The sequence below is a fragment of the Strigops habroptila genome, chromosome 3 (genome assembly GCF_004027225.2).
Source record: "Strigops habroptila isolate Jane chromosome 3, bStrHab1.2.pri, whole genome shotgun sequence".
In the NCBI taxonomy this organism is placed as follows: Eukaryota; Metazoa; Chordata; class Aves; order Psittaciformes; family Psittacidae; genus Strigops; species Strigops habroptila.
Window position 1 is genome coordinate 72,150,298 of NC_044279.2, and position 28,000 is coordinate 72,178,297.

The window sequence follows — 28,000 nt, forward strand, 5'->3', positions numbered from 1 at the left end:
TCGTGTAGGGATGGTGTTATTCATTTTTACATTTAATGAATAAAAAAAACCCTTCATTTGTTCAGTCATAGCTGCTGAAGAGTGACAGACTGCCACAAACCCCAAACATCTGTCCAGATGGCCACAGAACACACTGCATCACCTCCAGAGGCTCTGCCAACATGATGCTGATTCCTAAGAGACACTGTTCAAATCTGCACATACATAAAACTGGTGTTTAGTAAAGAATTGGCTATTCCAGGCTTCCAGGAAGCCTTAGTTTAAGCTGTGTTCCCAATATGAAACTGTTACTTTAAAAAATAAAGAAAAAAGAAGACATAACCAGCAAGAAATTAAATGGCAATAGATTCAAGGTGTGATTTGCTTAAATTAATGACAGATATGTGGAAAGATAGTTATTATATTACATTTCAGTTCACTGCAAACAGTAAAAATACCAAAGGTCCCAAAATTCATTCTGAATAAGACATATTACTAAACCCACTACCCCTATTCTACCAGGCTAAGACATTGCATCTAACAAAATCACCCTCCCAAGTATTAAAGAAACAGCAACGTTACGAAGAACAGCTCACTAAATATACAGAACTACGCTACCTAGGCAGAGTTTATTGCAAAACCAGCAGTCTGTCTTCCATTTCAGAGTTGTATCATCACTTGCTCAGGTTGCAGTCGCTCACACGCACGCATGCAGCCTGTACACAGAAAGTTGCTAACGCGTTTGAGTTCCCACAGGCTCGCAAGAACCCTTAGAACATTTCAGTAAAAAGTTAAAATGAGATCTTTTACCACGAGGACTATAAAATCCCCCCTCCCCCGCTACCCCTTGAATTTCTAAAGTTCTGGATTCTAAAAACTATACATAAAAAAGGAAAAGTTATTTCAGTAGCACAAAGACTACCTTAAATATATCAAATAAGTCTAAGGAGGGTTGATGCAACTGAAAAGGAAAATAATAAATGAAGACCTGCATCACACATAGTGTTTTCATCAATGCTGTTGATAAGCTCTAAGTCTCTAAAGGTAGTAGAGCACTGGTTGGTTTTGATTCACTTTTAATTCTGAAGTTACATTAAAAAACAAAAACAAACCAAAAAACAGTTGTAGCAATTCTTCTGAGCTCCTAAGTTCATGAGGAAAACGTCCCTTTTAAACTTTTCAATAAATATGCTGACATGTAAAGTTAGTTGAGGTTGTCATGCAAGACAAGGTACATAACCAAGACCAACTCAATCTTTATAATAAAGGCAACTGGCATTCAAAAATGAACTTTACCCTTACAATTTTATTCAAAGGGTAAACATGAATTAACCCAGCTGTTTACCTGAATTACAAAAGTAACATGATTCAATATGAAAATAAGAAACTGTCTACAAATCTCTGACAGTAATAAATTGCAATATACAATGCATACAGGAGTTATACAGAGCAACAAACTCTTGTACAAAACAAAAATACTTTAATACCTTTAAAATCCAATTTTTTTTTTTAAAATCATCATGAAAAAGATTTGAGTCAGAACTCACACCTCAATTAGTCAAGCTTCCGGTAGCTACATTACAGCTATTTAATATACAAAGAGATAAATCTCTTCCAGTCATTAAAACTGCCTCTTCGTTAAGAGTTGCACAGCTTTTCTGTCTCGTGTTCCCAGATACAAAGTTTTCTTCAGATCATGAGAACTGGATTTGTTGAACACCAGAGATCTGGAGGAAGAAAACGCAAGCTTACATTATTTTCTGGAACTGCACTGCAGCAGCTTGAAGCGTCACAGTGTTGGAATGTCGTGACAGACACCAAGGGACTAAATAAAATTCATTCTCATCTTTCAGAACAGGGCAGCTGAATTAGTGTTTGAATGTCAGCAGCAGAAGGGAGAGTAAGGGATGAGATACGGTACCTGTTGATATGATGTTGTGTAGACCATAACATTCTGCTGTTGGCCGTCTGTAGTTATTAAGCCTGCTGGCAACTGGTTAGCTGAAAGAAAAAGCATTTTAAGAAAGTTACATGGGAGCTTCAAGATATACTTGTTCGATGTGCCTGTCACCATTACATAACCTTTAATTGTGGTCCACTCCAAGTTTACAGAGCCATTCCTCTCCCGACAGCTACCATCCTACACTGCATATAGACAAACTTGTTACTGACTGTTACACGTAAACAAGTTAATTCCCATTAACAAACAAAATTCAATTTAATTTTGCATCAGATAATCTAAAAGTACCTAAAAGACTGTACCTTGTTCTTCCCCTGTACCTATCTGAAGCAGAACATGCACAGCTGTTACACCTCTCCTATGAAGGTAGGCTGAGAGAGTTGGGCTTGTTCAGCCTGGAGAAGGCTCTGGGGAGACCTTAGAGCAACTTCCAGTACCTAAAGGGGCTACAAGAAATCTGGAGAGGGACTTTTTACAAGGGTATGTAACAACAGGACAAGGGGAATGGCTTTAAACTGAAAGAGGGGAGATTTAGATTAGACATTAGGAAGTAATTCTTCCCTGTGAGGGTGCTGAGGCGCTGGCACAGGGTGCCCAGAGAAGCTGTGGCTGCCCCATCCCTGGCAGTGTTCAAGGCCAGGTTGGACACAGGGGCTTGGAGCAACCTGGTCTAGTGGAAGGTGTCTCTGCCCATGGCAGGGGGGTTGGAACTAGATGGTCTTTAAGGTCTCTTCCTACCCAAACCATTCTGTGATTCTACAATGATTACATGAGTGAATATGGAGAAGAGTTTACTATTTGCATTGCCTCATCTTTTTTCAGATGTTTGAAAAACTGCATCTTGTCAGTAGATACGACTAGAGCTGCACATCCTAATTCTTCTTGTATTGATTGGCTTCAAGATTACCAGCCCATAACACTTAAAAGCCAAGGCAAAGACTACATCCAAGAATTCAGCATCAACAAAACCAACACAAAGTCCCAACATCTGTCAGGCTTTCATTTACGGTATAAGAAGAAAAACTACAGTGAATGCATGTGATGCTACTTGCCCTACACCTTTTAGTTGCCAATCTGTGTGGTCTTTTGAATATAAGAAATACTGAGTTTTAGAATTATATAAAAATTACATTCTTCTCTGGCTCATTTATCAAAGCCAAGCTCAAGTTACGAAGTGGAGTTTATTTACTTCCCCCCCCAACAGTCTTGCAAGTAGAACAAATGCAGCTTAAATGTGTAGCTACTAGAGGAAGGGGGTGGGGGGAGTTTGTACCTTTCACCTGTGTTTAAGTGTAGAGAAAAAAACTGGCACTAATGTATGCACTTAATCTTCCACAGTTGACATTAGCTATTGCTAACGTGCCATCACTTATCGCTATAGCTCTTCATTCTGACCATAAATTCTACTGGCTTGGAGGGGTTTATCTGAGCACAGGTTATCTTCCAGACATCTCGAACGAAAATCTCAGCAGATCAAAGGTGTAACATGTGGCAAGTCCAGGATGGATTCCTCAGGTAAGAATTCTGATGTCTAAAGGGACTGTTGTTTTTATAAAAGACATAGTAGTAATATAATAAAAAGTATTACTTACTAAATGCTTCCTCTGTGAGCTCCTCACTTAGACCGTCCCCAGCTGTAACTGTTCCAATTCCCTTTTCTCCTTTCATTGCCTGGAGAGACAGAGGGGGGGAAATAGTAGAAGAAAGAATTCGTGTTAGAGTACAGTTGGATTGAGATTGTTTTCAAATCTCAAGAGCTCTAGCCAAGATTTGGTACTTGCAGAAGAGTCACAGTGCAGCAGCTGGAGTTTGAAATCCAAGCCCTGTGAAACTCTATGGGATTTACAAACATGCATAAAACAAGGATGTATGAAGGGTGTTTTTCATCTTAGCCATACTCCTAAGAACCAGGAACTCTGCAAACTAGGATTGTGTAGATTCTAAGAAAGGCTTTCACGTTCTGCAGAAAGTCAAAGATCTGCAGTAATCCAGAAGGAGCAGTTAAGAGCATTGACAAGAAATCACAGAATCTGAGAACTACGGAGAACGTGCAACATTTGCTTACCAACCACGTGCAAGTGCCATCATCATACAACTAAGAGTTGGCATTTAGAAACAAGATACTGGATTTCTCTTCCCACATCAAGGACTACAGCCAGAAAGGATACTGTCACAGAAAGCCAAGGCTCCCAGTCATCTGCCTGCAGTTTTACAAGTATGAAGTTTGATGCTCTATGCTATTATGTAAGAACATCCAAGAAAATAATACAAGCATAAAAAGTATTCTCTGCAACTGTTTGATGCAGACTAAATACTAAGCTACAAATCAGAAATACTTCACTATATATGGTACCCTGAAGACAGAGCTAGCTGGAATGGAGGTTTAAAACTGATGAGCAAAACCATCCAATCCATCCATCCATTTAAAACCCAATCCCACTACTCTGCCACTACAGCATATTTACCTGTAAAAATGGTCACTTACAGACCCACTTCAGACTTCTCCAGAAGTACTGAAACTAGTTAGGCACTCCTTTACATTTTTAATGAAAGCACATAGAGCACTTTGATGTCATGTGCAACTGCCATACAGAACTGGAAAAGGACAGCACAAAGCAGTACTTCCAACTTAGAGATTACACCTGCTGTTACTCAGTTATCACAGCAGACGACCTCCTGGGAAGGGGGAAGCTTCAAGTGCTATCAGCAAATTAAACATCATCAATGAGTCTGATCTCATTAATCAAAAAACTTCAGTTTACAGAACAAAGTCTGAAGGGCATCTCTATCTACAGCATTGCCAATTTAGACATGCTTGCTTCACTCATGCCAGTAGAACGAAGCAGCCATACCGAAAGAGTGATCCACATTAAAAACAAACAGAATTCATGGAAACATAGAATATTTGCTTTGATTGCACGCCCCCCCCCCCCGAACTTTTTAAATCTGAACAACATCTTCATTCAGGACTATGAGGAAGAGAGGTCACTGGATAAAAATACCTTTGATTTGTTTGGTTAGATCTGGTATTCTGAGGTAAAAGAACATCAGAGTGGAGAAGCAAGCAAGCATAATTCTCTTTGGTCTCCAGGCAGGAAGTGAGGGGTGGAGGGCAGACCACAACAGAAAACTCAACCAGAAGTAACTTCTTGAAAAAGTTTAAAATGCTGAAAGGGAAGGAGGGGGGGAAGCCACTTTCTGCTAGAGAAGGGATAAATTCAACTGCTTGGATCACCCACCTAACATGTACTATGTATCAAAACCACACTGAAGGACACGCTAAAAAACCACCAAAAAAAACCCCTGAAACAAAAAGAAGATTTAAAAACCCATTGAAGCAGAGAGGCCTCCATGTGAATCAGTATTCCAACATGAGAAAAATTGCTTTTTCTCTTGCAGATCTGAAGCCCAGACAAAGCCCGGACAAACACTAGGCATTAGGCTAGGTCCTCAGAGAATGCTGTCTAGAACAGTTTTATTGATTGAACCCAAAGATTGAATTAAGTACTCTAACTAGGCACCTTTAAAGAGTGATTTACTACCAGCAATATATTAGAGCATTTATTCACTTGAAAGCTTTAAGAACTTTGAATCTGCAAGTCTAATCAAAATGCTTACTTACTCCTTTTTCTCTCGATATCCTTGGGAATGCTTTTAAACATTACATTAGTCCCTGAAAATAGCTGTGAGATATTGTACAAGTTAACCATTATACCATTACAATGACAAGGAGCTAATGATAAACACGACCAGGTTAAATAAATGAGCAAATACTGAAGTATATACCAACCTCTCTGAATTTTTGGAGGTATAATTTCAAAGGTTCAACATAGCTGTCAAACCCCAAGGTAGACATGGCAAAGAGAATATCCTCTCCATTGATGGTCTTTCTTTTCTCTTGGTGACACCTCTCGCTTGCTTCTGACGTTATAAAGCTGATGAATTCACTTACACACTCTTGCACGCATTCCTTTGCATCCTTAGCAATCTAGTAAGGAGAAAGTATCAAAAAATGTTTAATCAAGATGCCAGATTTATTAAAAAAGCAAAATGCAAAGAATACACTAGATAATAAAGGAAACACCCCCAAACCTGATGGCAATACCCATTTAGGCAACACCTACATGTGAGGGAACCACTGGATGTCATCACTACTCTGTGTAAGCAGAGCTGCAACATGAAGTTTGACTGTTTCAAGCAGCATGGCCGACTCCCGGGGTCTCCTGAAGTTGTATCTATGTTCTGCACAAGCTTTTACATAGAGATGCATCTCAGTATTGCTTACCTACACTTTAAACCTGTCCATTACAATGCCATAGCCCACTTACTTCCATCTTCCTTTTAATAGGCCCAGCATTCCAACCAACCCCTCTGCAGCACATTCCCACAAATTCAGCAATGACAAGTATTTGTAACCTGACCAGACTGAAGGACTAGACTATATGCCTAGCAGCAAGCCTCTATAATGCTTTAATATTCTGATATAAATTTTCCAAATGAGAATTCAAATGAAGAAACACATATGGCCCTGGCAGGAATGAAATAAGTAAATTTGATTATGGTTTTCAGCTGGACAAAAGTAATTTACCCGACTTACAACAACAGCAAGCATTACTCATGATTATCTGGGAAGCTGACAGGAGCCAACTGGAAGATTATACTAATTAAGATTCTTATTCTTCACATGAGAAGAACCTGTTTGTATTTCAAAAAATAACAAAGCAGTAACTTCGTATACGTATATAAAATAACGTAGACTCTTCACTAGTTCCTCTGATATTTTCAGACACATAGGGTGAGATTTTCAGAAGTACTTATCAGCCAGCAGCTTCCCTTGCAGTTTTTGACAAAAACCTCCCTGATTTTGAGATAGCTCGACATCCCATATGCTAAATTCTTGAGAAAAATCTCATCTTGATCACTAAAAATTTATGACAATATGGACTGGGGAAGAGATTTTCACAGCAAAGATATAAATGTAACATGCAGATCTCCAGAAAGCCCTGAACACTAAGAAAGTAGGAGCAGATGCAAGTAAATTATGTCTTGCTTCTATTTAGAGTGATCTCAAAAAAGGGGAAGGAAAAAAAAAAAAAAAGGAATCAGCTTTAGCTAGAGGAAATGTTACTGGGGCAGGAATTGTATCGGAATACAATAGAGAAACAGCAAGTAACAGGAGCCCTGCGAAGGTTTCCGATAAACAGGTAGAACAGTCAAATGCTTATACAATCACCAGCTCGCCAGAATGGATTAAAAAGCCTATTCTTAGAAGTAGGAAATATAAAATAAGTCTTTCAATATCTGGTCTTATCTGTTACATGGTATAAGGCAGACTTCTTAAGTCATTTTGGCATTTGGATATATGTGAAGATTTGGGTGAAGGAAGACTAACCACTCTCTTTCCTTCAGGATGAGGACCGGATTTTTATTTCATCCCAAATGGTTCACTTATTCCAAATTTTATGCACCTCAACAAATGCAGATTAAATTTCATAAGATAAGTGCACAGAAAATACTCTTACTGATAAGCAATGGCCACCAAGTCTGACCTGTTATGACAATTTCAGAGAACACATCTTAGACAAAGAAAGCTCTTGAAAGCCCTATCAAGAGCACTGTTCTGATTAATTACAGCAGTTACTAAAAGCTTTCAGAAACCTAAGGAAAATGGACTTGGTCTCAATCACCTCCTAATCAGATTTTTGTTTTCTTTTGTAAGGCTTTTCTCCAATAAACCAGGATCATTTGGAAAAATATATTGTTCTACCAGCTCAAGTTCACGCAGAGGAAGGAGTAAAACTCATTAATATGCTTTCTTTACAGACAAGGGTGTTACCTTTCCGGTTTGGGGTATGGCATTTTTCATTATCCTTGCCACATTTGCAATTGGAAGGTATATATCTTGTTCTCTGAAACTCTCTTTTGAGCCATTTGTATCTTCATGATCATTCATGCTGTCCTCTGTGTCTAATGAAATAAAGAAAAGTTAGCAGAAATTGTATTTGACAGACAGCAAGCAATAATTAAGTCAGTTTAAAATCTTACACTGAAGGATGAAGACCTTTGAAAGCACAGTGTATTAACATTGTAGGCATAGTTTTAAAAATAGATGGAACACCAGGGTACCTTCATGGTTGTTCCATATCATCATTAGCACGTTATGCACAGAAGTATACACAGCTGAACACCAAGCATTCTTAATGTTATGTCTAAATACAAATTGTTTCCTAGAACATAGATTTGTTTTTGTCATGACCTCAAAGGACTCTGCGTCAACACTGAAAAATCCAACCCCCACCTTTAGACTGCAGAAAAATTGCTTTATACAGTGAGGCATAAAGAATATAATTGCAAATTCTTAGCTTGAGAGGATAGACTATAAGAGCTAGAAGCATAGACACACACACACACACAGAAATAGCAGTGTTTACTGTATCATTTCTTACCATCATGAGGCTGTATCACATAGTGACTGCCACCAATGTAATCTCCAGCAATTCCTAACTGAGAAGCATCCGTTGTGGAGCTATCACCATCCATCTACAACCAGAAGAAAGAAACCTTTCAGGTATGTTTGTTACACCAGTAAGCGCAGCTATTGCTGACAAAACAGCACTTTAATCAACTTAGAACTATAAGACTAATTAATACAAAGCATAAATATTTTGTCATTTGAGAACAGTATCCCCTCTCTCATTACTAAGCTTTACTGACAGTGGAAATGGTGAAACTGTTATGTGATGCTTCCCCAAAAATTCAGCCATGCACAGAAACGCAGCACATATACAGCAACCTTCTATTGTTCCCATGACAGTCACACGAACAGGTCAAGGCATGTCTCTCCAAACAACCCTAAAAGCCTACACCAGTCCACTGTTCACTGAATGCTTTACCTACAATTATTACAGATTGCATCCTTCACTCACCATCACCCTCCACTCAAACACCTCTTGTCAAGCCCACTGATAAGCTTCACCCAGACCTGCATCCTCACCCTCCCTGAGGCACTAGCCACTCCTAGATGCCTTCTGCGTTGTGTTTTCCTTTGCTTTCCCTGGTCCCACCCTGCCCTGCTCCTCTGGGCATCCTCCAGTGCTCCTCTCACAATGTTCTGACATGATGGCCAATAAGAAGTATGTTCTTTCAGGCTTTAGAGACAGGGTCACAGTAATTTGAATGCCAGGAGAAAGAAGGAAGCCAAAACAGCCAGCACTTCCCTCCCCACCTAGACACTTTTGTCCTGAGAGGCACCAAATATATTTCAGCTAGAGGAGTCCCGGAGAAGCCTGCCTTCCCCCTTCTGAATAGGGCAAAACTAGCAAAACCAGCAGCTGTTTGCTGGTTAAGCCTCAATGTTTGCTAGGAAAATTACTTTGTGAAGAAGCGGTCTCCAAACAGGGGCTGTGGCTCAGAGGCTCCTCAGCAGCCTACTGGAGACCACTCGGAGACATCACATGTTTTGCACTTCCTCATTCTGTGGAAGTAAAAGACGTGAAGATGCCTCCTACCTCCCTTGGAAGTTCACACCTCTTCAGTGAGTGCTTGCCACAACATCAACCCAACACATCACCGTCTTTGGCATCCACGTTTTGCCACCATACACAACACACAGACGCACGTGCGTTCTTGTAACAGCAAATGCTTCAGCCCATGTGACGTGTTACCATATGAAGTTATGTCTTTTTACAGGAGTAACAAATTTCCCTAAAAACTATCAGCAGGTAGAAAGCTTAGACCTATAAAACCATGGCAGACAACAGTTCCTCTTTCAAAGAGGCTATTTTAGCAGTGCTGATGGAAGTCTGAATTCAAGTCTCCAACCTTTTAAAACTTTTGGACAACGCTTTTTTTCTCCAGTTGCAGGTGTCTTAAAAATTAGTGTATTAAAAATAAACTTTTGCAGAACATTTAGCTCCAGTGCTTTTTTTCATGTAAAGTGGTATTTTGGCAGTCATGTGCTTAAGTAAACGCTTCTTTTGGAGAGAGAGAACACTGCAAAAATTAGTGAGGCAGAAGGGGTTCCAGCACATGCAAACTCTTCCAACACTGGCACATAAATCCAAAGGTATTATTGAATGCATTTAGATACAGAGCACCAGATTCACCTTTGACCTAAATTTTCTTGCTTAGGTTTAACATCAAACAAGTCCATTAGCATATGCTTGTCTACCTGTTGGCTAGAAAATCACCCCTTCCATTCCCATCCTACACTTCCTACAGTTCTCTCTCCGGACGAGCACCTCCCATCCTTCCCTCTTCCCACTCCAGCTGCTCCTGACAAGGGCAGCCAGCCTCACTGTTGAGCTGCACCCACAACCCCACAGGAGGCAGAACCCAGCTCCATTCACTCCCTGACCTACACCAGCTGTGCAGGTACGCTGGTGTATTTGTAAAGCAACCTCTGCCCCAAAGGGTCGCACGGTCACTGCCGGTGGGACCATGCAGCTCAGTTCTTTCCAGAACCATTAGCCTGAAGAGGGAGAGGGAGGGAGGGAGGAAGGGAAGAATGGAGAAACAATCTCGTGCTATTTTTATACCTACCCAGAAATACGAGCAATTTAACCTCTCTCTACTCTGCACTTTGCTTGCGGCCACGGGGCTGGGTTTTGCTTTCAAACCTTCAGGCAACACCCAGCGCTACACATCTGTGGCTACATGGCCACAGGTGCACAAGCAACCCGAGCACTGCTCACATCATTCAGGGCAATGCTACAACAGCTGGAGACAGCCTTAGGAGCTGCTTAAGAGAAAGAAAAACCTCTTCCACATCTGCCACCTCTTCTTCATCGTACAAATTATTACGCACGCATTGCTTTTTTTAACATCACTTCTGGTCTCTTCTGACGGGCTTTTGTAAATCAGTTTCACTTTTTCCAGAGCAGCTCTGTCCAAAGCAAGGGGAGTGTTTCAGGCATTAGCCTTCCATGTACCAATTTCCATGTAAATCTGCTGTCTGCATTTTGCACTCTTTGTTGGGAGATCTAACTTCGTTTTTCACTTTTCCAAAGGGTCTGCAGTTTGCTTACTCAGCTCACTGTAATGACAATACAAGGATATCAAAATTCTGCACGTCAAGATCACCAAAACTGACATCACCCACCATCAAGAGAGTTGTGCCTCCCTTTTCCTTTTGAAGCAATTAATATTCTGCAGTCTGGTAAATCCCAAAAGCTACCTCCAAAACTAAGTTAGGGTTTTCTGGCAGTCTTGTTCTCAGTCTCAGCTGTCTGATCCCTTCTAGAATTTAACTTGGAATTAGGGTCTCCACCAACTTGAAGCATTTACTCAGCCCCAGTACTATTTTAAAAGCCTTGAGGTTTCTTCTCCTCTCCTTCTTCAGTCTCCTATGAAACCTTATCTTCCAAAATGTTTCCTTTCTCCAGGATTGCAATGTTCTTCAAATTTCTGCAGTGATGTGCTAATTCACTGGTTTCTGCACACCCATCCTGCAGGCTACCCCATCTGAATCTTTATTGCCAAGACCCAACAATATTACTGAAGAAACCATCTTGCTTTCATTAGCCCAGCTCACCTTCAAAAGACATTTCCTGCTCGAATCTCTTCTAAACCTCTGCTGCATCTGTAGACAGTTTTGGCCATATTAGACTGATGTATCCTCAAGGTATTATCTTTGCTTTTATCCTTTTCTGTGTCTGCATTTCCAAATCTGCCTACAGTATGTGTTATTTCACAATTAGTGAGAATTTGAGTGGAAGCTTATTGTGAATCTAAAATAGTGACGAACAAAATCAACAGGAAAATGATTGCAAAAGAAAGAGGCAGATCTGTCTCAGATAAAAAAAAAAACAAACCCAACAAAAAAAAAACCCCAAAAAAACAAACGGGCACTGACAGCTTAACATCAACTGAAATAACTTCTATGTGTGTTACTTTAAGAAAGATTTTTAGCTGCCAGGACAACCTTGGGATAGAAGATTACAGACAGCGTTTAACACACTTCTGCATAATGCTTAGCATAACCCAGTCCTAATCCAGGATCAGAGGATAATTCAGGTTGAACAAGGCCTCAGGAGGGCTCTAGTCCAACCCCTGCTCAAAGCAGGGCCAGCTCCAAGCAGGTTGCTCAGGGCTTTACTCAGCCCTGAAGACCTTCGCAGACAGAGCCTACCCAGCCACGTCGCAAGCCCCTTCCACAGCTTGGCTGGCCTCCCGGTGAGGAAAGGAGTGATATCTCTACACAATATGCAATCCAAATAAATTTGATTGAAGAACTTCACTCAGATTTGTCATTTAATTCAAATGTACACTTAGGCATCTGCATATAGCAACTGTAATTAACATACTACCTAGTCAGCCTACTAGTATTTCTTTGAGCCTGATGGATGACACAAACATAAGCCTGCTGAAAAATGTGGTGGCTGCCATCCTAGTCATCTCATAATGACCAGGTACATGTTCAAGTATTATGGTTTTCATTTTGTATGTTCAAAACTCACCACGTATCTGACTGTCAGCTCAGCCAGCCTGTAATACAGACAACACAATACAATGCTCAGAAAATGAGAAAACATTGCTCTCAGTACACTGTTGCCAATTAATCCACCCCTTTAAAAAAACAAACAAAAAAAACCCCGAAAAACAAAAAGCTCTGAAACAAACTAAATTTGCAATGTCCCTGAAGTGACTTAAAAGAGGCAGCAGTCCAATGTAGCATAGAAACAACACCCTGCCTACAGTAACTGCAGTCACTGGGAGACTAAAGGACAACGGCTCTTAAGCTAGCATGTTCAGTAGGAAGAACTACTTCTTTGGATAGAATTAGATGCTAAATTTCATAAACAGGCAGAGTCCTTGGACAACCCTACACGGTTCAGACAGGCAAGAACTCTCCTCTCAGATTTTGCTTTAGCCCCTGGAGTACCTATTTGCAGATTATATATCCCATTCACACAGCAGTTTCAGCATGCAGACACTGCAATCCCTTTTAATCAAGACAGCGTCTCCTACACATGTGCAGCAACCGAACCACATGAGGAAGAGGTCTTCTAACACGTTGGTCTAGCAGCATGTACTGCACACACATGCAAGAAGCTCTTACTGCATGTTGTACGTTACCCTTAAGACTTTAGGGCTAGGAAAACACTCAAGCTCTCCTCCATGCATACATGTGTTGACTGAATCAAGACTGAGAGCTAAGGGTATTAGAAGTGACAACATGTCAGTCTCTAAAGTGACCATGACACCATCTGATTTTTACCAAAAATGAGGGAGAGAAATCAGTAAGTACAGAACACTCAACTCAAATATTCCATAATACACTACAAAAAGCAGAGCAGCAGCACAAAGTTATCTGATGGCGGGGTTCTGTTTGGGGGTTTGTTTGGTGGTGGTGGTTGTTGTTTTGGGGTTTGTTTGGCTTGTATATCTAATGGAAAAGAATATTGCTAGGAATATACAAATTAATGGATCCAGGGAAATTAACCTGAGAAATATGTTAAAATAGAAACCCTTCAGATCAAGGGCATCAAAGAAATTTCAGCACTAAGATGCAAGTGAATGAACATACAGCTTTACACTGACATCTGGTAGAAAAATTTCTGGAGGATGCTCAAAAAAAAAAAAAATATGCTCCTGTCTGCTACCCACAACTCAGGCTGTTCCTAGAACACATCTATACTGAATTAATAAAACCTCAGGATCTCACAGTAAATCTTGCACCCTGTTTAATCTGAAGAGCTCTCTTAAAAGAGCGGTATCAGTGGCCCAGCTAAATGATAACCAAAGAACATAAGCCCAGACGTGTTAGCACTGAGGAGAGAAAGGGTCTAAAACTTAGATCACTATAAAGAGCAATAACAGAATCAAAGATTTTTGTCTTCAGAGGGAGGAATTTATCTGGCAATGATTTGCAAAACAGATCTCGTAAGAGCAACTAAAGGCCTTGTGTGATTTAAGTACTTCACACATCATTTATCCACCCTATTTCCCAAAATTGCTACCCTGCAAGAGGGACTGCAGAAAATTCCATGCAATGATCTGAAGCACTTGGTACACTTTCCATGCAGCTCTCCCTGCCGCAGAAGCAGGAGAGAAATGTAGCTGTAGGTAGTAACCACATCAGTCATCATAGATTAATTTTTCCACCACACCTTATCACAAGCGATGTAAAGAGGTACGTAACAGTAGAAACAAAGTTTTATCTGAGCTTTCTGCACCCTCACTTGCTACTCCCAAACAGAAATACAGAAAGAATTTTTTATTTGAAAAAAGAATTTCAATTTCCTTCAATGTTCAATGACTTCTGGAGAACCTAATTTCCCACTAAATTCTCACCTGTCAGCAAAGCAGTGTCTCCTGCAGCAAGAAACAGTGACTGGTAAATGTACTCCTGGGACATCGTTCCAGCAGATGGAATATAGTGAAGTTAAGTCAGTGAAGTTAAATAGTCAAGTTAAAACCCCTTAGCACATGCCTAGAACACAGATGCTGCACTGTCCCTCTCCATTTCAGACTCCCCTCATCTCTCACATTCAGTGTATTCCCCCACAGCAGAACAGCGTTAGGAGAAGAAGGACTGAGGCTGACAGGACCTGACAGCATCACTAAGGCTCGTTAGCATCTAGGCTGTACCAGGCTCCTTCCCTGGAGCACGGGGAGGAAACCCTTCCTTTATGAAATCTAAACAAGACCTTTTCACCTTTCCAGTATTAGCAACTTTATGGCTCATCTTACAAGCCCTGATGTCACCAGCCACAAGTCTCCTCCGCATGGATCCAGCTGTGCTAGAGCATGTGGTGGCTCCTTACTAGGCTAACTGTTCACAAGCATGGTTAGCTGCAATTTATATGGGTGGACTAACAATGCATATATTTTTACATCAAGTAGGAGTGGATCAGTGGTACAGAGCAGGCAGGAGAAACTGAGTCTCCATGCCTTCTCTTTTTTGGCAGTAAGAGAAGTTGGAGGTAAAAAAAACTGAGACGAACAGAGGAACGGAGGCAGTTTTGTTGCTTTTGCAGAAGCTGGAAGAGGGCAGCAGAGCTGAACAGACTGCACCAGCACCTCCACCCTCCTGCAACTCTGAAAACCCCGCATTACCTTTCCATACTAAGTTTTGTATGCTTTTCTACCTTTTTTTTTTGTGAAGAACTAAAACTTAGCTGTTTATTAAAGTAGTAATCCATAAATCCTGCCTTTCTTTTGTAAGTTGGATAACATTGGTAAATTGGTTGTTTTTCCTTCATTGCAGTACTGTGTCAAGTGTGCCAAGAAGCTTATTCCTCACAAGCAACAGGGCAAGTAAGAGTTTTACAAAACCAGTTCAGACCAGGCCAGTATTTTCAGGCAGCAATATCAAATTTGCTGACACTTTGTTTTATTCTACCAATGTTATTTACACATGCTCCTTAGCACTGTACATATAAAGTCTTATTTTCTATTTTTTTTTCAAGCATCCTGCCACTAAAACATCCATTTCCAAACACGTTTCTTTAAAGTAATATTGCAAAATTCAGTACTGAACAGTTAAGTTTCTTTCTCGGCAAAATTCTAAAGGTGAGGTGACATTAGAGATCTGCATCTAGAAGCACTGAAGAGCCTTACAAGCCTTTTTAAGATGTTAAAAAAACAATATATCTGGCATCAAGTTTCATAGCATTCAATGTTTCATATCTGCACAGTATCTTGAACAATCTTTCTCACCTAATTTCTGTACACTGCCTCCCTTCACGTAATTATTACCACAAATAAGAGATAATCTATTAAACTTCGAACTTTAATTAAACTTCAATTGTCAAATATTAAAGTCTAAGGAGTAATATCCAGTATTCTTAACTTCTTTCAAATATAATTTCATGTTAGCAGCCAAGACCATATACATCACCCACTCAATGCAGAGCACAAGCAGCTCACACAGACCTCCTAAATAATGATTCAGACTAAACCATCTTGGGCCTCCCAGAGAATTACAGATGGGTTCTCCCTTAACTTTGTAACTGTCATGCCACATAGCCGTACAGGCCACATAAGCAAAGACAGAAAGCAATCACTGAGCTTATTGTTTAGGAACATTATGCTAATGATTATGCATAAACATTGTTGCTCCATTCCTACAAGCCAATTAAACCCAGACTGCAAATAATGCCCAAAGCAGCTCCTTCCATTTTGCTTTTCACTATTTTGCCTGAGCACCTTTTGAGAAAGCTGCAATTACTTTTTTTTTTTAATTGAAATAACTTCCATCTATCAGCCACACAGGCAAAGGTCACTACATGTAAGACGGCCCATTCAAGGACTTGAAATTCAGATTTCTGCATCCCTCACTGCCTAGAAACGGTCACGTCATTGTTATCAATTAATTTGCCTGCACAAAATCAGTCCAAGCACATTGGGTGGCTTTTACCTGAGTGTTCTTCGCAGAAAAAACCTTTTTGGTTAAGCCTCAAAGAAACTGGTAAAGATAGAAATTGACTGATTTTCTACTGCTGTAGTACCTAGGAAGGCTTCTTTAACCAGTGTATCTTAATAGCTGCAGACACATTACTAGAATACATGGGGGGGCTAATTTTCCAACACGATTTTCTGTGAATAACCTACCCAACTCTCTTCACAATCACCAACTCCATAATTTCTGGATGGAGCAGTGGCTGGCACACAGAGGTATGACCAAGCACACTTGCCAAACACACAACAGTTGTGTAGACATTGCAAGTGGCAGAGTCCCATCATTCTCCTACCTGCCATGTGTGCTACAGGACAAGCCGTCGATGCTGCTCGGCTGTGCCAACCGATCGATCTCACTTCCTGATTTCTTGTCCTTCAATGATGCAACAGCAGCCAGCACAGGGGCACGAGGGGGAAGCCTCCCTACCTACGCGAATAACCCTAAAGTCTTCCTTGCACCTAGCTCGAGTATGTTCTACAGATAACCTCATCTATCATGATCCCTTGTTTCCAAATCGAGCAAAACAACGCGTCCCCACTTCAGCAACTTTATTGTTAATCACTTTGGCCGTGATTTCCGTGCACAAGGCTGCAGCCTCCCGCTCCGGTGGGCTGGAGATGCCACACACCTGTACCTGCCCGCTGTGGGAGCCTATCGCCGGAGCCCTGCTGCACACCACCGCTTGGCATTCCCTCCCCGCGGCGCCGTGCCCGGTCCGGGCTGCCCGCACGGTCACCCGGCTGCTCTCACCACATCCCGGGGCCTCGCCCCACGCTCCCTACCCCTGCGACCTTCCAAGCACATCTCGGTCCCAATGACAGCGGCGGGGCCGGATCCCGGCCCGGCGAGGGGCCGTGGGCGTGGTGGGGGCCCGGGCCTCCGCTCCCGCGGCGAGGGGAGGGGGCTCAGCGGGCTGCGGCGCCGGCCGGGCAAAAACAAAAGAGAGCGGAGCCCCCTCCGCCCGCGGGCGGCGAGGCACGGCCGCCACAAAGCCGCCCCCCCGCCATGCCGCCACGAAGAGGGGCCCCGGGGCAGACCGAGCGCGGCCAGCGGGCCGGGAGAGAAACCGCCGTTTAAGGGTCGCGGCGACCGCCAGACCGGCCCGGCTGGAGGCCGTGAGCCCCGCGCCTGCCTCGCCACCACCGCAGCGAGCGCTGAGGGGTGCCGGGCGCCCCGCTTGGCCCCACACCGGCGGCCGCACACCGGCCGCGGAGCAGCCGCGCACCCGTCTCCGCCTCCTACCCCCCCGCGTCTAGGCCACAAAATGGAGCCGGAGCGACGGCGGGGGGGGGGGGGGCACCTCCTCACACCCGGCCCCGCGGAGAAAGGGGGACCCCGGCAGGGACAACCGCCCCGCCGCCCCTGCCCGGACCCCCGCGCTACGACCGCCTCCCCGCCCGCACCGCCGCCTTCCCGCCTAGCCCCCTCCGCTCCTCCGTCCGGGCGGCCCCCGCGCCTCCGGTCGCACAAAGAGGCGAGCGGGCGGCGGCGGGGCCCGGGGGCTGCCGCCCCCCACTTCCTGGTCCCCGCGGCGGCGGCGCGGCGGCAGCGCCGGAGCCCGGGGAGGGAGACGGACATTTCATTCGAGCCTGCAGTGGAACCGGTTACCAATCATTGGCCGGAGCCAGGCACAAACCTCCAGTGCGGCCCTGGTTGGCTCCCTCCGCAAATCGGCTGTTTGGTTGGACAGAAAATGGCTGCGAAGGAACCAGTCCCAGCGCGGAGCACCGCTTCCCGCAGCCCGGCTGCCCTCCCTCCGCGCCGCCTCCCCGCCGCGCGCGCCGGCTCTTCCCCCCAGCGCGCTCCCTCCCTCCCGATGGCCGTGGCCTGGCGCTGCCCGCCCTCTTTATGCGAACGGAGGTGCCGGGCCTGGGGGGTGGGGGGGGGCAGCGGGGCCGCCTCCCCCGTGGCCGGGCTGAGGTAAAACCGGGTCTTCCCCCGTGGAAGGGTGCTGTCCCGAGAGTGTAGGGGTGGTGGTGGTGGTGGTGGTGGTGTAGTGGGGTTGCTGACCAGGCGCAGCTCTTGCCCTGTGGTAAAGGAGACTGTGGGAGGTGGGGAATGGGTGAGAGTGGCCTCTTCTTCCCCGATCGCTTAATCGGCAGGGGTCTCCTGATAGCAGGGCAAGTACCTTCTATACAGGATCGAGAGGTTCCTCGGCTCTGTTCAAAGCTGTCCTCCACCTGTGTCTAGGTTCATCAATTGAGAGGAAAGCATGTTACATCCCCCAGTGGCTTTTAGGGCTCACATAGACTGAGAAAGTATGATGAATAAGAGGAGGTCGATGGAGGAGGAGGATGGCCCACGGCACCTAGGCCCCAACCAACAACAGAATCTTGGGTGAGGGGATCTGCGGTTCTGTGTTACCCGGTCCCTCTGCAGAAGTAAAATCTCACTGCAAACCTGAAAGGATTGTTTTCCCCTGGTGATACAGGGCCTAAAGAGCATGTTTCACTTCTGCTTTTAGGCTTTGTTCTGAAGAAATACAGGCTGCTGGGTGAACATGATAGTCGGACTGACTTCTCCACTGACATTTATAAACCTCCTTTATGAAGCATTTATATGAAACACTTCGTAATCCACCAATCCTGCCGCTCACTATAATCAGAGAGAGGGATTTTTCTTCTAGGCGAAGGCAGCTGAAGACATTCCACACATCTGCCATCAACACATGTATGTGCGATCTCCACAATGGAGGTAACAAGAATAATTTTGGTTTGCTGTTCTTGATAAGCTATAGTCATTCTTCATTACTTGAGGATCTTAAGTATTTTACCTAAACTGGTATGAAACTCATGTTTCACAATGGCCTCTGCTAGCTTTCTGCTGGGTAATACCTGATAAATACAGTACATTCCTCTCCTAGCTTTCTTATGGCATTTGGATTTAAACAAAGCAAAAATCAATAAGCCTTACACATTTTCACTTGGTTTCACATGACAACATTAGTTTCATATGATTTGATATATCATAAAGATTCAGATTCACTCAAGATGTCAGTGTATTTGGATTGTTCTGAGTTTAAACCGAAACGTCAAATGAAGACAAATTTTGGCCTCAGGTTTTTACTGCAAATACTACATGCAGCTTGCTTCTGCCTCCTGGGTGCCGTGAGCAGTAATTAGGTGTTTTGGTTTTTTTTCTGCAAATGCCCAGAAGATGTAAAGTAATGCAAGAATATTTGCTAACTTTGGGACCTTAGGGAATGCATTTACCCCTTTATTTTATAGCTTCTGTTCACTATATGTAATACTATGACAATCCGTTATTCATCTTGCTGTGCAGTTTTAAAGTCTTTGGATGGATTCTGTCATCTCAGCCCAGAATTTCACGAGTAGAAAGATGAACGCTGACCAGTGTGCAGGTTCTTCAGAGCACAAGAGCAAACAATGCCCTTTTTTCTGAGCAGCTAGTTGGTATTTTGAATCTTCTAGAAAGCGTGGCCCTCAAGTGTTTCTACTGCATGTTTTTCAAACTTGAAACAAAAATACCGTTTGTTTCTCCTGCAGTGTTTTTGCTGGCCTTTATCAGTATTGTATTGATGGAAAAACTACTTGTCCACTTCCTTTACTTGATGCTTTTCTTGAGGATAGCATAGTGAGAACAAGTGTTATCTGGTGACGGAACAGCACTCAGTGGTTCAACTTGTCAGCCAACTGAAGCCAGGGAATCCAAGCCAGCATTCCCCTTTACATCCGTTTTATCTTTTGTTCCTCCACCGGTGACAATTTCTGTCACACATTTATCATGCAGTCTTTAATTGGTTTATTATTTTATCCATATTCCAAGTACATTCTCAGCCTCCGTATATTTGCAGCACTGTGTGTTTCGTTCGTACCATATATCCTGAAAAGGCGTATTTCAACATGTCTGATCTGCATCCCCACTCTTTACAATATCAGAGGTGTCTTGTGTGAACTGTGATAAATCATCTAGTATAATGCTTGTTGCTTTGTTATCTAGCTACTTATCAGTTACAGCCTCAAATTCCCCATAATATCATTTACATATTATATTCCCCATGTTTGCGTATAATTTCTCCAGTCTGCAGTGTGTTCCTCACATTCTGTACCCAATCCACCTCCCCTTTTAGATCAACTCAAATTCTATCTATACAAAAAGAGGGGAAGAATGTTCAAGAGCAGGTGGAGTTAACTGCAGTAAGATGTAAGAGAGAGTTTCATGAGGTTGTGATCTCTTTGGTGAGGTTGTCATTTTGTCTCTGAAATTTTCAGTAAGGAAATCAAAATTTTCAGATATTTTCTGTTCTGCTTAGGAGGTGTTAGCTAAGAAAGCTGTCAAAGGTGAGCAAGTATGCTGCATCAAACCAGAACAGATATATCAGCCTGCTCCAAAATGTGCCTTATTTGTTGTCTGGACTCTGTCATTTGGAAAAATATGTGTCTGAAATAAGAAATTACAGTTTTTGTAGAAATAGCACTGGATGTAGTGGGGGGTTCGTCTAACATTCTCCACAGTTTTCATTACTGTGAAATTCTGAGTGTAACAGACTGGAAATGGGTTTGTTGTCAATCTATGAACTCCATGGTACTTCGGGAATTTATTTTCGTTCTTCACAGTGATCTTTCTAACATTTGGTATCTCTTTTTTTTTTTTTTTGTAGATTAGATTATTCTTATTTGTATTAGACAACCCTAAAGATACTAGGAAGCTGCTACCGAGTAGGCAGTGCTAATTGGATGTGGAAATACAGAAGAACTTATCTACAGGTAATGAAGGAAGTCACAGTAGGATGAGATCAAATGGAATTAATTGAAGTTCTGGGCATTTTTGTTTTCCCAAGGATCGGTAGCTTTCAGTTGTGTTGCAAAATTCTTCAGCTACCCCAGGGTACCTTGGGTTTAGACAGTATTGCCCCTTTAACAGTAAAACTTCTGCTACACTTGGAAGGAACTAGGTGCTCGGGTGGCCTTCATGCTGCGTGGTCCCACAGCTCTGAAAGGGAGTCATGTATAGCGTCTGTACTGTGACAGTACATTTGAGAGGCAGAGCTATAATAGTAGCTAGCTTTGACATCCACACTATGAGGACCAAAGGATGTGTTTATTCACAGCACGCTGGTATCCAGCCAAATAGGAGGCTGGGCAGAGTGTGCTTCTGAAATTACTACAGCTCATTAGGGAAATATGGTCCAAAGAGCAAGGTCCAACCTTGGATTCAACTCCCAGCTCTACTGTATATTTCTTGTATGAACTTGGGCAAATTACTCTAAATCCAGGCCATCAGATTTCAACTGAGAGGTGCATAAATACCTTTGAAAGTCTAAATTTTAATCATATTGTGCCTCAATTCCCCATCTGCTGAATCAGTAGCAATATTACTTTACTACTTCAAGCTGAACTGTGAATGGTTTAGGTGCTAGCAGAACAAGAGAGGTAAGAGTACCACATGTAACAAATGACATATGAAGCCATTTCCTGAAGACTTCTTGAGACTGCGCTGCTGTGTGCCATCTCTAATAAGAGCTGAACTCATTTTTGAGCCCTTTCCTTGCCACTGCTCAGCTGCTTTTGTTTCACAAGACATACAGAAATGTACTGTGTTGAGACAGGTTCCTCTAAGTAAATTTGATTAAAATTGGCTAACATTTCAAAAGTTAGTGAGGGAACTAAGATGGATAGACAGTACATGAATGCCTAATCCTTGTTCCTTTAGATAAAAGAAAAATCAACTTCACCAGTGGAACAGTTAGTCAAGCAAGTAGATCCAAAGATACTACTCGAGGTTTAGATGTGCTAGTTAATCTTGGCCACGTGGGGTTAAAATGTGGCCAGCAGTAATCCCTTTGAAATGTACCTGGAGCAGAACTGACTTGTATTCAGGTAATTTATATGTTAAAACATGTCTAAAACATTAAGTATAAACATTACACAAGAGCAACAAAGAACTTCAAAGTACACCTGCAAGAGGATGGTCCAGACAGAACCATTTGAAGGATTAGAAGAGATTTTGGCAGAAGCCTCTAACTTGTCTATGAGTAATACAGTGACAATTGGAGGTGAAACTGTAACAATATCTTCTCTGCTTTGTTTTCAACAAAGCAATGCCACAGTTTTGAGATGCAATCTGACAGGAGACTGGCTTTGTAGTCGTGCCATTATAGCCTCTTGGATAAAAACATTTGCACTGGGTTTGGCTCTTTTTGAAACACAGGGGAACAAAATCAATGCTCATTTTAAATAGAAAAGGGTTAAATCATTTACCTTTTCAAACCTCAAGTAATACAAAGTATAAAATGAAAAACCTAAGTAGCTTTAGTAAAATTTTATCTTAACTTTGTAGCTACATTTATGGCACGTTTGCAAGTGTTATTCATGTGGGTTTATTTGTTATCATGGGCATTCAACTGCAATCTATGGTTGTGTTTTGGATTTTCTCCAATTATTGGTTCCACGTGGGACTGAAATTTCTCAGTAGCATAAGTATGGTGAAAGATGTCTTACTTAATTCTACTGTGCAAGAGGACAAGCAGCTGCTTAATGGCCATGCGGTGAAACCCTACATCTCCCATGGGTGGGGAAGCTGGGTTCCATTACAGCTCTGGTTTGGGTACTGCAGAGGGAGCGCAGAAGGCAGGTCAGATGAAGATGGGAGTGAGGAAATGTGGACTATTGCCCACTGAGTTCTGATTACAGAGAATTCAGATTACGCCTGAGGCTGCCAGCATTGACGTACTGGAGTTACAGAGCAGGGGCTCCAGAGGACTGCACAACTCAGTTTTGCTCTGTATCATGAAAATTTCTTCTCACAAAGCCTACGTTGTCACATTGTGTCTGTATGGTTGAACAGCACAACAGCAATAGATTTGATCCCTTAGTTTTGCACAGTGTGACTGGAGGAATTGAGGACTTTTCCTGCAAGTGTGAGAGGTTTCCAGAGGTTGTGACACTTTTGTATTTGTATTTGTAGTTTCCTTCCTGTAGAAGTGGTAATATGGAATTCCAAACTGCCAAACTGCAGTGATTCACAGGCCTGCATAAGTTGCCATTGTATCAACAGCACCACTGAAACAAACTTGTTCTCTTAGAGTCTGTTGCACTGGGTGGATCTTAACTGTGCCCCTTAACTGTCACGAAGGTACTGACTGACACCGTCACATTTGCAGTATAGGCAGAGACATAGATTTCTTCTGTGAACTTAAACACAAGAGCTGGAATTCTCAATTGAATTTGTCCAAACTAAGGGGTAGGAATAGGCTCGCTCTTCAGAAGTGCCTGTTTTTGGAAGGATGAGTTACCATCTGGGCATGCCTGTCCTCTGTTGGCTACAGAAGGAGCTTAGATCAAAAGCTTATAAAAGAGGCCAAATTTTTAGGTGGCTGATGTAAGGCAAGATGACTCTAAGCTTTCAAAAATGACTGGTGGTACTTCAATGCCATGAATAGTCTGAAAATGCAAGGACTGTGTCCTCTTTAATAAGGCTAATATTTAGAAGATTCTGCGTTCAGCACCAAGAAGTCTGTACTTTATAAGAAGGTGGCACTGTGGGCTCTTCATTTGCTGAGACAGCTTTCCTCTCAGTTTATATAGAGAAGGAATGTATAGAAATCTTTGTGGGAAAAGAAATTCTAATACTTTTTTAGTGATCACTCTTAATAATAGCCACAGGGACCTGGGAATCAATTATCTCAGAAACAACAGAGAGACTGGTCCCATTGGCATACCACTGCGATTATTGCAGCTCTGTTACAGGGTTCTTCAGTAGCAACCACACACCAAACACGTTTGCTATAAAATACCTTTATCAAGATTTCAAGACAGAGTAGAACACCTTACATTTTTTCATTTTATGAAGAGCATTATCAGTTAATATCTTAACTTAATTACTATTCTTATTAGTCATTCAGGTATTTTAGAGACTTTTTACGCATTCATTGAATTTAGTGCAGCTTATCTCCTAATCCCAAAGCTGGTAACAGTCTATGCCTTATAATAGTCCAGTCTTGAAAACAGGACACAATATGACAGGTTTTCAAGACTTTCCTTTGTTCTGCAGATATTTCTAACGAGACAGTCTTTGCTGTCCTGTTTCTTAACATAGCAGTTCTGAAGGATCTGCACTAAATTTTCATCTAGATGGAACTAACAGGCAAAACAGACAAACAAACCCAAAGCATATTTAAATCAGTGCTTTGGTATATGACTGAAACAGGCTTTCAGTCTCTCAGTGACTTTTGGGATCTAGCCAGAAAAATATTTGACCTGGGGAACAGTGTGAGAGTAGACAAAAGACCTCTCTGGAGAAGTACATAAACAAAGTAAAGGAGTAGGTATAACTGGAGGGAGGGTGATCAGGTAAGGTAATAGGAATAAATCAGCCAAAGGAAATTTTTATAGGACCTTGGAGTTGATCACAGCCTGAGATCCAGGAGAAGGTGCAGCATCAAGGTTCTGTTCTGCATTGACAGGCTCTGTGCTTTTACATGACCCTGGATAATTCTGGGGTTTGGATGCTCTGATTTTTAAACTTAGGAAATATCTCAAATGCAGGACTTAATTTTTTCCGTTGCTTCAGGGAATCTTCACTAGAGCAGTCTAAGACCTTTTTCTTTTCTAAATGAAAGGAGATGTGGTTAGAACATAATTGCAATACAATAAGCAAAATGAAACATTATGAACAAGGAGCAGGACTCCAAGGTGCTTTATTTTTTAAACTTACTTTTCCTCAGGCTGACTGCATTGCCAGCTGGTAGTCTGCATTTAATGAAAATGCTGAGATGGGGTTTGGTGGAACAGAGTTCCTTCCCTAAGCTTTTCAGCAAATTATTTCAATGACTTTATTTCTGAAGCTCTAACAGTTTCTGAATGCCCATAACAATTATTATTTTCATTATCATAATAAGATTTGCTATTATAGGTATCTATATTGAAGATGTAATTTCTAAAATCACAGTGATCATTCCCACAGTGAGTTCAGAGACTTTTTTCCACTTACAGTCTTTAATTGTTTGGTATTAGAAACGCCAGCTGAGACCAGAGATACTACTGCAAAGTGGAAGAGTGATACAGCAACAGAAACTGGAACTGTTGAAGTGCTCTGTGCAAAAATGCTGAGGGCAGGGAGGCAATGCCTCTTAAACCTCAAGACTAAAAAGCTCTTATCCTGTTCTCTTTCTTCCCTTTCTTTCTCTCTTCCAGTTACTCCTTATTACTTCTGTGGCAGCATACTGAGAGTCGCCATGGTTGGGGTCCTGTACTGAGAGTATTAGCAAGATGGGTGCTGAGGCGCTGGCACAGGGTGCCCAGAGAAGCTGTGGCTGCCCCATCTCTGGCAGTGTTCAAGGCCAGGTTGGACGGGGCTTGGAGCAACCTGGTCCAATGGAAGGTGTCCCTGCTCACGGCAGGGGCTTGGAACTGATTGAGCTTTAAGGTCCTTTCCAACCCAGCTTCTCTGGGCAACCTGTTCAAATGTATCACCAACCTCACAGTAAAGAATTTCTTCCTAATAGCTAATGTAAATCTCCTCTCTTTCAGTTTAAAGCCATTCCTGTTGTCCTATCACTACATGCCCTTGTAAAAAGTCCTCTCCAGATTTCTTGTAGGCCCCCTTTAGGTACTGGAAGGCTGCTCTAAGGTCTCCCCCGAGCCTTCTCTTCTCCAGGCTGAACAACCCCACCAAAACCAGTAACGTCTTTTAGAGTCGTTTCCAAACCTTTCAAACAAACATCAGTATTTGCCATAGGCAAGAATACAGATCAGATAGATTGCCATGTCTGGTGTAACAGCTCACGTTTCCACGTGTAGAGCGAAGAACGCTCAAGTTGGAGCCGACAACAGCACCAAACATTTGTGCATGAGTTTGTCGGTAGTTTACAGGATCATGGCTTTCACTTTACCCTGCCGGTACTCTTAGTGTAGACCAGAAACCCTCCTTGGCAGGCACGCCTCTTGCCACATCCTCCTGTGAAAGCCACCACACAGGGGCAGCGCTGGAACATAACGGTGCAGATAACGTCCCAAGCCCAGAAGGGAGCGGTGTGATAAGCCTCATCAGGCTTTCTGCCTCGCACAGCTCATCCTCCAGTTAGAGTGTCTTCTTCATAGAGAGAGATGCCATAGTACGAACCATTAATTGTGATAAATAAGTATGTCTAAACCACCTCCCGGATGCTCCTTTAACCCCAGCATCCCTGAAGCAGGCAGGTCTGCTCGGCGAGGATCAGCCCCTCGCCCCGTGCCCGCAGCAGAAAACGCTCCCTTCAGGCGGCGTTTCCGCGCCGGCAGCCTCCCTCCGCAGCGCCCGTGCCGCCGCCACCGCCCTCCCTGCCCGCCTCACGGCACAGCCACGAAAGGCGACGGGAGAACTCAAGGGCGGAACTCTCCCGCTCCGCTCCTGCGGTCCCGCCGGGGCCCCGCGCCGGCCCCAGCGCGCCGCCGGCAGCCGCGAGGGGTCGCGCCGGCTCCGGCGCTGGGCTCGCTCCCGCGTCTGTTGCCATCGCGACGGAGCCCGGCCGGGGGCGGCGGTAGGGCCGGCCTCGGCCGCGAGGGGGCGCCGCCGGGGAGGGTGTGGCTGCGCGGGCGCGGTGCGGCGGAGCGCGGCATGGGTAGCGCCCTGCGGAAGAGCGAAGCCGTGCAGCAGGCGCCCGGCCCCGGCACGGCGCGGCGGGGACCGGCAGGTAGGCGGCAGCGGACGGATGGCTGCCGGCGGACAGTGGTGCTTGGCAACGGGGCGGTGGGCTCCGCGTGCGGGAGGCCGGCCGAAGAAAATGACTTCGGTTTCCCGGTAAAAACACTCGTGAAGTCGGCGCGGGGCGCAGCCGGGTCTGCCCCGTGAGTCTTCTGGGTATAGAGGTACCGCGCTGTAAAACAACTTTTCATGTGCTTTAAGGTGGTGTGACCACAGCTCCGAGCGCTTGTGTTAGTTACCTGTTCCCAAACACAACTCTCTGACGGTGTTTTTTCTCCTCACTTAACTTGATTTGAGGCTGACGCGGATGGCAGCGGGGCTGTGTGGGTCATCTCCCGACCAGCAACGAGGGGAGATGCTGCGTGGTGTGGGTCAGGGTATGGGCTCTGCCGGGGTGTGCAGCGGGTGCCTGGAGGGAGACGGTGGCTGGGGCGAGCGTGTGCTGAGGAGGGAAGAAGATCTGGAGTTAGGTGGGAGCTAAAAGGCCCTCTGGTCCATGAAGGCAATCTCTTTACCAGGATCGAGGCATGTCGTTGCAACAGCAGTGGGGAAGTTTGTGTTTCAGCTGTCTGCTTGGCACCTCTTCAGAGTCAAAACATCAGCCTCTGATGCTCCTTGGGTATAGGATTAACTGTGCTCTCAGTGCGCTATAAAACCCAATGAAAAAAGTAATGAGCTTGAAGTAATGAATGCCTGAAAATCAACCTGCGCTTACATCTGGTGGTGTACAGCAGTTCTGTGTAAATGAAAACACACTCTCAGGATGTAGTATTTCATTGAGCATCTACTACTGAAGGAGTAGTAGTTTCCAGCTCTACCAAATCCTTGGGAAAGGGGTCTGTTTTTAAAGGTATGTTTATACGTGCAATAATTTGAAAACATTGAAGCTAAAGCACCTTAGTAGCTCTAAGGTATGATACAATATTTTAAGTCATCTTATGCAGAATGGAAATTGTCAGAGACTTTGCAAACAAAGAATAAAGATGCCTGTGCAGTAAGAATTTGTGTGAGGC

At 43.5% G+C, this 28,000-nt stretch overlaps 2 protein-coding genes and 1 long non-coding RNA gene across 7 annotated transcripts in view; 2 read left to right on the forward strand and 1 right to left on the reverse strand.

The window, feature by feature from the left end:
* Positions 1 to 18,259, reverse strand: NFYB (nuclear transcription factor Y subunit beta). Of its 4 annotated transcripts, none has more exons than XM_030479164.1 (7): positions 17,980 to 18,259; positions 8,386 to 8,479; positions 7,776 to 7,906; positions 5,730 to 5,927; positions 3,532 to 3,610; positions 1,901 to 1,980; positions 1 to 1,706 (listed from the first exon to the last, which is right to left on the reverse strand). In XM_030479164.1, exons 2-7 carry the CDS (start codon positions 8,477 to 8,479, stop codon positions 1,674 to 1,676), a joined length of 615 nt encoding a protein of 204 aa, XP_030335024.1. In that variant the 5' UTR covers positions 17,980 to 18,259; the 3' UTR covers positions 1 to 1,673. The 4 variants fall into 4 exon arrangements, with proteins under 4 accessions (XP_030335024.1, XP_030335027.1, XP_030335025.1 ...); XM_030479167.1 differs by lacking the exon at positions 17,980 to 18,259 and adding an exon at positions 17,952 to 17,976; XM_030479165.1 differs by lacking the exon at positions 17,980 to 18,259 and adding an exon at positions 16,636 to 17,903.
* On the forward strand, positions 18,094 to 25,813 carry LOC115605157. The gene is made up of 3 exons (XR_003990524.1): positions 18,094 to 18,263; positions 18,808 to 19,037; positions 25,499 to 25,813. It is a non-coding gene; the product is annotated as an uncharacterized LOC115605157 (long non-coding RNA).
* A 1,071-nt stretch (positions 25,814 to 26,884) lies between these two features.
* The window catches only part of TXNRD1 (thioredoxin reductase 1), a 37,681-nt gene continuing 36,565 nt past the window's right edge, over positions 26,885 to 28,000 (forward strand). Inside the window, exon 1 of one of the 2 annotated variants that reach the window (XM_030479144.1) lies at positions 26,885 to 26,976. In XM_030479144.1, the coding sequence (XP_030335004.1) occupies positions 26,901 to 26,976 (76 nt within the window). In that variant the 5' untranslated portion in view covers positions 26,885 to 26,900. The remainder of the gene's footprint in view (positions 26,977 to 28,000) is intronic. The other variant, XM_030479150.1, reaches the window with a different exon arrangement.